The sequence below is a fragment of the Agrilus planipennis genome, unplaced genomic scaffold (genome assembly GCF_000699045.2).
Source record: "Agrilus planipennis isolate EAB-ADULT unplaced genomic scaffold, Apla_2.0 scaffold37, whole genome shotgun sequence".
Lineage (NCBI taxonomy): Eukaryota > Metazoa > Arthropoda > Insecta > Coleoptera > Buprestidae > Agrilus > Agrilus planipennis.
The window spans coordinates 931426-942244 of record NW_020438995.1 but is presented as its reverse complement, the minus strand read 5'-3'; the positions used below and the strand labels follow the sequence as shown (position 1 = coordinate 942244).

General features: G+C 34.2%; 1 protein-coding gene across 4 annotated transcripts in view; it reads left to right on the top strand.

The window, feature by feature from the left end:
- Nucleotides 1–10819, top strand: part of LOC108745102 (teneurin-m) — a 286594-nt gene that overhangs the window by 122429 nt on the left and 153346 nt on the right. For 2 of the 4 annotated variants that reach the window (XM_025975753.1, XM_025975754.1), the window contains exon 1: nt 7659–7701. The exons of 1 other annotated variant lie outside the window; for it this stretch is intronic. In XM_025975753.1, coding sequence (XP_025831538.1) covers nt 7674–7701 — 28 coding nt within the window. In that variant the 5' untranslated portion in view covers nt 7659–7673. Of the gene's footprint in view, nt 1–7641; nt 7702–10819 lie in introns of those variants that run through there. One more of the 4 variants, XM_025975751.1, reaches the window with a different exon arrangement.

Here is a 10819-nt window from a genome sequence, read left to right as displayed (position 1 = left end):
GTAGGGGAAAGTGGTTACCCTTCATACACATTTTAGATTTTATTTTTTTATTTTATGATTAATTGTCGAATTTATCTAGTTTATGTACCTAAGTGTAACAAAAATATTGTAGTTTGTTATAAAAAAGTCCGAAACTGTTATGACAAAAGGTTAAAGAGTTATAGTCATTTTCCTACTGTAAGATATTTGTACCAACGTACCCCACGTACGGGGTACGTTCGTACAGGAGGTGGGATACTTTCATACGCCATGGGGTAGATTGATACAGGGTAATTAAAAAGCCTATTAAAGTCGTTAAATTTTTATTAATTATTATAAAAGTATTTACTTGTCAAAGAACTAACTTAATAATATTGGACTTGTCTCATGGTCGATAAATCTTTCTATAGAAAAATAACAAAAAATCAATCGTTCATCCTTAGTTTACTTTTTGATAATTCTAAGCTTTACAATCAGTCTAAATGAGATCTTTACAATCATTTTCTATGAGGTTGTTGTACAGTCTTTGACAATTTAAACTTAAAGTAGGTAATCATACATTTGGTTGTTACTTTGGAAGTTATTGCACATTATAATTATTTAAATTAACTGCAAAAGTAAAAAGTCTAGCCATTTTAGCTGTACAGCTCGCTCGTGGTTATGGATCAGGGAGGATCATGGCGACATCGCTAATATACAGAGTGTGTATGTCTTCTATATCAGGGAAAAAGAATGACCATGATGATCCCGGTTTCTTCCGAAGATAAGATATTTTCAGCTCTGTATTCAAATAATGACTGAGAACTTTTCCGATGTAATAAACAATAGAAGTCTTTTTCTCAAACTTCACCAAAACAAAACAATTATCTTTGATTTTCTCTGGTGTCACATCAGTCTCTTCGTCCATTTGGAAATCGATTGGAGATGTTGAACTCTCCCGCAAGCTAAATTGCGATCCTTCAGAATCCTCTGAATTTTCATCACTCTATTTCCTTAGCTTTCTTTTTCTTTTGAATGTACGAATGTGCCCCCTGTTTGGCTGTCCGAATGCACCCCACTGCACACCCTTATACACCCTATAATACTTTATACAAATTCTAATTTAGTTTGAGTAATATGACAATTAAAGCTCAAAATAAATAATGTTAACATTAATTAATCATCACCATTTTGTCAAAAACATAACAGGTCTACTTACAATTGCGAATTAAATTTTGAAGAAAAATCAGTAGAAAATGTAAACTGACTACAACGCGTTATTCACATAAAGATACCCAGAAATTTCCTAAATTTTCTAACAACAAGTTATTCACACTGACAATGAACACTAATGGCACATTAAAAAGTAGATTGTATGACAATGATCGCGATAATTCGTTTAAAATAAATTGCTTATTATGTGCTTCATAATCGCCACCTCTGTATCTTAATTAGATTGTATATATATATATGTATATGTGTATGCCTGTGTCGGTATACTTTATGACAGCGTCAGTGACGTAGTTAATGATTTAGCAGATGGGAATCGATCGTCGAACTCGACAATGGGTAATCGACTGCCTCAAAACAATATCCATTTAAACTAAATATCGTCCGTATGCAGTTAGTTAATCAACTAATAATATCCCCGGAATGTAAAGTATTTAATTCATGCAACGAATCGAATCCCTTTACAATTTTATGATAATATAATCCGCGGGTAGGTTATGTTCAACATTTCAATTTATTGATAACCGTAAAAATACAAACCCATTATGCAAGGAATCTAAAATGCGGGATTGTCGGAATTTAAATGGGGATTTGACTATAATGGGTATTTAATTAATGAAATTGGAATATCAACAAAGTAGATAATTGGCTAACGGAATAGAAAATTCGAGAATTATTAACGGTAATTGTAATTGTAATTGCGAAATTAGGCCGGTCGTCTACGAAGCTTATCAAACTGTGGTCGGGAGGGTGGTTGAAGTTAAATGGTCGGGATCGAATCGTAACTAGTACGTCCACTGATATATTTTTTTGATCGGTTAGCCAAATTGAGATAATAAACTAAAAACTAAAAAGAAATGGCGTTCATCAACTTAGGTGTGCGACATGCAAAGCTGCATACGTTGGGCAAAGTGAGCGTTCTGTTGCTACTCGTCTTCAAGAACATATCGACAATATAAAAAACAAAAGGTTTCAAAAAGATTACCGGAATATTGCGTTACAAATAAATATGGCATAGACTTCGATAATGTGAAACTGTTAGACTACATGGACTTCCAAAAACTAAAGAACAACTAAAACACTTTTAGAAAATTTAGAGATTAAGAATGTTCTCCAAGCAGGAAAAATCCTAGTTAATAATCAGAAAAAAAATAGTAACCAGAAAATACATCATTGTTAATTGCTAAAATTTAAGTTTCCATGTAATTTTACCCTTGTCTCTACGTTGTAATTCCGTTTTCTATACTCTTGAAAATGACCGAATAGGTCGAAACAATTGTTGAGTTGTTTTTATTAGGTTATTCTTGAAACATTCTTATACTTTATTTAAATATAATGTTTTATTTAGAAGATAATTCCATAACAAGAAAAATTACTTTGAGTTAAAATTTGTTGCTTAAAAAGCTTCTTTTATAGACAATTTACTTATATTAATTAAGAGTATTAATAAATTAGGTATTATAGATGTGTTATGAGAACTTGATATAGTCATGTGTAAGTTTGAATTTCCTAAAATCAAGTGGACATCGATACCAATTTAGTGGTTGACGTTCGATAAATCCTAAAAGCGAATAGAGAGTTAAAAGGGCCTCTACGCAAGCAAGCTTACGCCCACGTAAAATGTAGTTTATGTAAATAGATAATACCTTTAAAATCCGATTGAAAATATATGTATAATTGACACGAAATCCAATAATACGATGCAAATTGCGTTTGTGTTTTGCGCCAAGCCGTTTACGGCAACGTATAATAAATTAAAGTGTTAATTGAGACAGTTATATGATACGGGAACTCCATACGCCGCACCTATGGGACGGAATGAATGTTTAATGGGATTTAGATGCAATGGTTATTGCCTGTTTTATGGGGGATCAGTCAAATGCGAAAACGCAAATCAGTTCGATATTGCCATCCGAACTGGCCATGCAAACGCTCTACCGCCATGAGAATGCTTTAAAATGGACCTCAATTAATCTGTTTTCGGGAACTACCGAGGAATTTTTCTGAGAGGGCACATATACATATAAACGAAAGTGTTTTGACCTATATGACCCTAGGATGCAACGGAAGTGTCGTAACGGAAACAGAAGCGGACACAGAAGTAAATAGTAAACATGGTAAGCAAGCGGAAGCGGATTGCGGATGCGGACGTGTATTGATTTAAGGTGACTTTTCATGTTCTAATTCGTTCCCTACCTTAATTTTTATTCTTCCAACTCCTCCCTTATAATCTAAGTAGTATTCTAATTTTCAATCTACTATCAGATCTCTCTTATCCTTCCTAACTACTACTTTCAAATACTACTTTCTTAAATTCTAGTTTCATTTTCCGTTCTTGTTTTATTAAAGTTTGTTAACGTTTTATTCCGCTTTTTATTTCATCACCTCGAACATCAAAACACAACGAAACCAAAACCTTAATCATAAGTATTCTATTCGTTAATTGTTTACAGTCGAAGAGGATTTTATGAATGCACTGGTTGTATTTGTGCGCTTCATTGGCGGGTTTATCGGCATGAGCATTTTCGAGCTTGTAGCGAAAGCAACACCAACGTAGTGAAAAAGTGGCCCATAAATTGCGCTTTATCGCAAAATAAGTAAGAAAAATGCGTGGTCGTTGAGTTTCAAAAATTATAAACTGCTTGTGATGACGTGGATCGAGATTTCCCTGGCGATTGTCTCGTCAGACCATTCGGACTCGACGTGCCCAGCATTCATGCCAGAAACGATGCCCCTTTTATGGATCTGGCTCTGCCCTTTTGCACGTCAAGGCACTCCAGCACTCATTTCGCTTTCAGTCCCTGAAATTGATCTCTCTCTCTCTCTCTCTCAAAGAAAAAAAGATAAGGTTTAATTTCGACACAGACAGTAATTCCTGACTGACATCAGCACCCATGCTTTTTTATCGTGTCGATCTAAAGGTCCGGCAAATTGTGATAAAAATATCTTTTTTAAGAAAATATTTTATTATATCTGTATGCACCTAGAGAAAGTTTTGAGAAGAACTGGAAAGGGGATTATTTCATCAGGGACTAAGTAGGAGGAGAAGATTCTTAAGATTTCTGTAATGCAAAATGTACATACGTTTCATTCTAAAAATAGCAGTCTTATTTTTACCAAATGAATATTTCTGCTATTTTTATCGAGAAATTCAATAAGCATATCCTGTAAAGCTCTTGTCGGTGGTTATACAAATCATTATTTTTTGATAACGTAAATACATATATAGGTAAATTAAATATACTCAGAAGTTACTCCCACTGATGTATTTAGGTTTATGTAAAGAATAAAATATTGAAAAGACATTCTGAGCTTCTGTTTAAATAAAATTGTGTTTTTAATTCAAACAATTACGTACGCATTTTATGCGAAAAGCTCCTGTTGTGGTTCACTTAGCATCTACACAAAATGTGACAGTATTTACAGAAGTTCTTTTGTACTATGTATTTTTATATTTATGATAACTGAAATTTTGTAAAATATTCTCATATGACTCAGTTTTACTTTTGTAAAGTTGCTTCTGTAATTACAGCGCCGACGTAGTAATGTTGAAATAAGAGATGTCGTGGTGTCGGATTAATATTGTATAGTTTCTTTACTTTTTATAAAGGAGAAGACGTGTACTATCTGATAAATTATATCTGACTTCGATAGTTCTTATAAACTTTTGAAAAACTTTTTATTAATTGCGTTACAAACGAAAAAGAGTTAAGTACCCTCTTCTCTTTATTTATTTATATATATCGTTTAAAAAGTATTCTCTTGTTAATCGTATTATTTTTACGTAGGCAGGTATCAATAATGAAAAAGCAGAAAAGTAGATATCCAGGTAATAATTAGGTACATAATAGTTGTTGGGGCGCAATTCATGAGGCGCCTTTTGAACAACGAAAAACATTTGTGTATTTCGCAGTGTTAAGTTTATAATAACGTGCCTGCAACAAAGGAATGTTATCGTTATTGTATTTAGGTTTTTCCTCGGCAGGTAACGTCCCTTCGCGTTAGTCACCAGATGGGTCGATGGTCTTTCCATCCACAACAATATTCTGATTTTAGTCACGTAGTCACTAACCGTAGCCTAAGGTCAAAAACACCCCACTAACGTACCTCCACCCCCTATATTTTCTTGTCATATTTAAGCATTTTATCTATCTAAAAGTTCATTAAGTTTTCATGTTTTCAACCATTTAGTTTTCTCTGCCAAGTTCAATCAATTATCTATTCAGTTCATCAGTAGTTCATTCATTGTAGTTATTTTTAAGTGTTTTTTTTTGGTGTTAGTTTAAGTGTATGTTGATTATTAAAAAGTTAAAAATCACATAAGTCGTTTACTGCTCGTACTGCTCCAAGAAGAATACCACCGATAGAAAATATTCGGCCGTTATATCTAAAAAATAGACTTCGATAAATTAATTTTTATCGAAGAGGGTTTAAGTGTTCCTTAGGAAAATCTAGGCCAGCAACACACCCGCAACATTCAACATGGTCCTTCGAGCCGGATATAGCGGATAACAATAAAACGTCATTTATTTCCTATCAAAGTGTAATATTCGAAGTTCATCCTATCCATCGGGGACGAGCAGATCAGTTTCACCAACATCATTTGATTCATCCAGATCTACCAGAAATCGCTCATAGGACTCACCATCAACACCGTTAAAGTCAACTTCTNACGGCAAAAACTATTTATTTACACTAATTATTAAAGAACTTAAAAACACTATTAAATTATTACTAAACTTAAGTTATGAATTATTCTATTTATTTACACTACTGTTGATATTTCACTATTCACTGCACTATTTGTTTCACCGCTATCATTGTCAATTTATTTCTACTACACTTCTACAACGGTCAATTTATTTCTGCCCCCTCTCGGCGATCGTCTCTTTTGTTTACTTTCGGGACTCTTCTGGAAACATCCGGATAGTTTATTTTTTCTTTGAACTCTAACTGCTTTCCCAGAACGCAGGTAAGACACACACACTTACAAATACGGCGCACATGAAAAAAGGCGCCTGCGGCTAGTCGGCGAATCGATAAGCCGTTCACGCACACGTGTGCTCGATCGCACACAAACACACTCGTGCTCGGTACAATATGAATTTCTGTAACTACAAATGTTGAGGTGCGCCTATTAAGTTTACATGTACACAAGGAAAGCAAAGTCCACTGCTTTAATTTTTACTTTTGTTTTACAAACGATATCAAGCCGACCAATAGGTACCTCAAATATCATTTAACATTATTTTTAACATTTCAAAGTAGAATCGCTTTCCGTTGTGCAATTTACTCTAAAATAAAAATAAAACACATTAACTACTTTACGTATTAACGTAACATATATCGCGAATCAACTTCAATGGTTAGCTTTTCGTCAATCCATTGGGATTTGTGCTACGATTTTGTTAAGAGATACGAGAACCGTTGTTGATAAATCCACCGTTAATACGCTATAATCGATAGCATTCGTCGTTTGTATCTCGACCCCAGCGTGTGTTCGTGTGGTAGCCTGCATTGGACTGCAGGATAACTACCTCAGCTTTCCCACCTCAACATCGACAGCCCCGAGAGCATTTGTTTTCTCAACAGGGTCTCTCTGGTGAGCTAGGTCGTTCGCTCCGTGGAAATTACGTAGATTAACAGTCGCAGTAGTTTACGTCTTTTTTTTTGAACAACAAGTTTATCAAAGTTACCTACCTGCACGAAAACGTTTTTCAAATTTACTTTCGGTCGAGGGAAAGGCAATGAACGAAAAATTGGAAAACATCCTTTACATTCAATAACATTTAGAATCGAACTTCTGTACTTGGAATATTTATAACTCGAATATTTTTTTTTCTAAGTCGAATTTTCCTTTAACTCGAGATTCGGAGTACGGCTTTTAGATAATAACGTATTGGACGAAAGGAAATAAAATTTTGCAAATGATGAGCTGACAAAAAAAAACATTCCATTAAAAAAAATAGTTCGAAACAATTTATTTTGGAAGTGGTAGATTTCAATGCAGTTAAAAAGAACATGTTTGCGTTGATGTAGCACACCTCTATGTGCTTTCGTTTCAGAGTCATTCAAAATGGCGCAGAGCACTGCAACAGACTATTTATTGATTTAGTGCGAATTTTATGAAAATTGATGTATTCCATTTGAAAAAATGAAGTTAGGTTGCCTTCAGGAAAAATGTGACACTCTGTATAATCGAACATAATTTTAGGATATAAAGATACTTATCTATATGGTACTACTTTTGTAAGAAAAATTTTTGATATCTTTAACTGTAAAGCAGTTATTGAGGAAACGCGCTTGCTTAAGACACCCTGTATATAGTTCATATTTTTTACATATAATTCCACTTGATATACATATATAAATACGACAAATAATATATTATTTATTGCCTAATGGTACATATTCCCAGATTTGAATAAAATGTTATTCTATCTTTCTTTTCAGGTGAGTCTAAGAAATCTCTGCTCTTTACGTAGATGCTACACGGAAAATCGCAGACTATTAGTAAGTACATAATTGCCACCTTTCTACTTTGTAAATGACCCTACGTTTCTTTGTTAATGTTCACTAATATCTGCTGGAGACTTCGGTTACATTTCCACTGAATTCTTTAAAAGTCGTAACTTTTCATTTTATAGCCTTATCCTTAATTCCTTAATCAAATTTGTGGTTGTATCTTTGAATCTCAACTAGAAGTCTGGGAGCTAATTGCGTTGGTTTCTGCCGACGTCGACATTTTACATTTTACTTTGATTATTAATGATAAATTTCAAATATTTATTAACCATGTTAGTATTCATTTCTGTTTAGCTGAAGTCAGCCTATTATTTGTGAATATTTGAAAAAGTTTACATATTTATTTAGCTGGTTTATATATGCCTAATAATTATTATACATATATTTATTTAAACAATTATTTTGGTTACATATTTAAATAATATCACCCTGCTAGCGCGGATGCGAAGTCACCCCAATCAGTAAGCACTGACATCACAGATGCCAGTCTTGATCTCGAACTACCCACATACTGGCTTTCGTAGCCACACGTTACTGACTTCGTACCGTCAAATTTACGTTAACTGTGCGCGCGCAGATTCCGTTGCATTTTAAAATTTTACTCTCAATGTATCAAAAGAACTATAACTTTGAAAATTAAAATATTAAAATGTTTCGTGAGCACTATCAACACAGTTAGTAAATATTTCCTATCAGTGGCTATTTTTACAATTTGAAAATGAAAAACAAAAAACTTAACTGTTTTTCAAAGAAATAGTTTGAATAGTCCTATTGATTTTATCAAATCTTCACGATCATTATATCACAACTTTTTTCATTTTAGTCGATGTGAATGCTTAATAATGATTTTTGGCTTTCACAGCGTAAAGGTCATCAAAATTTGCTTTTCTGAGTATTTAATTTCATTTTCTCGTTCTCGCATTATTTATTCTTTCTATCGGACGAGAAGGTCAGACAATCAAGAAATTCTCATTCGATTTATTGAGTTGATGATGTGCTAAACACAAATGTAACTGTACGGTTTGTGGACCACCAACGATGTCCAAGAATAGTTTGAGAATAAATTATTGAGACACACATATCGATTGTGGATAATGGGACAAACGTACCGTCTGCCAATAAAATTGTTTGTTCCGGATGAAATTCGATCGTTTTCGTTCCCTGCCTCGAGATAGAGAGAATGTAGTCCTCGAAAACGAAACCATCGACAACAACAGCTTCATATCTTATATCGCAACCCAGAATTAGCTTGCGAGTAGCAATATCATCCTTAAACCGACAATCGAAAGCCTTCAAGTAACTTCATCTCCCAAATTACTTTCAGAAGCAGAGGTTGCTTTCTTAAAGTTATCGCTAGCACGATCTTTCGTCTTGTGTCTCGGTGTCTCGTCTCTATCGCCGAGAAGACTGCTAGCTGAGAGCTTCGAGATGCGTTAGTTGTTTAATTAGTGTTGTTCAAAGGATGAATTCTTACCGGTTTTATTATAGGATCCGTCGTATACTTAATTGCATCCTGAAAGATCTACCCGGACTTGGAAAATGAGCCAAAACTGGAGGAAGAAGAACGACGGGGGATTTCCGACGGAAGGAGAACGAGAGTGAAAACGAAGTCGCCCTAAGGTCGGGGCGTCTTCGTCTTAGGTCGCTCGCTAACTTTCTGAAACAATCCACTGATTAGTACATAGTTGTAAAGAGCATTTCCTATCAATAGAAAAGTTCTTCGAAATAGGCCTTCCGCTTCAACAGCCATCATGAAAAGGAGTCAGATCGTCTATCAACGAAAGATTGCGGCTTATCAGCTTTTAGTGGAAGTGAATCGTGAAAGCGACCAACAGTGTTACATTTGACACCATTTTGATAAGAAATAAAACGAAAACTTAAGAGCCGTTTCTTAAGAACTTTCGTTCGTTTACATTAAAGCAGCGTTTCTCAAACTTTTTTTGCCCCTTTTACACCTAAAAGTTTTAAAGGATCCTCTATAGGAAAGGTATGTGTAGAGAAACATCTGGAAAGTGTTACATTTAAATTCAGAAGAGGTAAATTCTTTTATTTATTTATCAGTAAGAACCACTACCTATACTTTTTAATATTTACATCGAAAGCGCGATCAACATCATTAAAAACAGTACACTGTAGCGATAGATATACATGGGAAAAATATTAGTTTGCTTAGATTTGCACATAAGAAAGGACACGAAAAATTAGAAGAAGTGGCTGACTTTAGGTATCTAGGAAAACACAAGGACAAGTCCAACCAGTCATAGGACTGACGACCTTATGATGATGATGAAGTAAGAATTTTAGAATCCTAATGACATATTTTGACTCTCCTTTTCATACTGTGTTAGACCATATTTTCGAAATTGAGTTGCTTTTTACTACAAAACCACAATTCCAAGTACAATAGTTTTCGGATGACTCATACAAACTGTACTTTCTGTAGATTCAGTTTTATTTCTTTTTGAAAACCGAAACTTCCTCGGCGACGCAACGTGTCTAATTCGTGATTTTTAATTTGTGTTTTCTCGCATTTTGTCGCACATTAAACGTGCTAAATTGTCGGAAAAGCGAAAATATTTTCCACAGAAACAAGAACATTTGGACGGCTCTTTATATTATTGTGTAAAGTCATTATTTGCAGCCTGCGTGTACATTTTATGAGCTTTCTGATGGAAATAGATTCTACAGTCCATATGTAACGATACCTTTTTTAAAGACACACAAAAGTAGTAAATTACAAGTTAAATTATAACTGAAAATAAACGCCTTTGTTTTTTCCTATTAACGAAAGGAAGTTGTTAAAGTCTTTTCAATTTTTCCAGTTCTATTGCAACTACGATTATTCACACTAATTTCATGTCAAGAAAAAAGAAAGTTTACCCTATGAGTATGAGGTTTTGAGTTTTGAACAGGGCTGGGGGCTAGACTGGTTAATCGAATGTACGCAATATGGACATCAAGTTACTAAAACTTTGGTTGGGACAACCGTAGGGATAGATTTACAGAGGCAAAATATTGGTATGCTCAGATTTACGTAGTAGTAATAGTAGTATTAGCATCTAGCAAGGAGGAGGTAGTGATAGCTTTAAATAAAATGGACAAAACA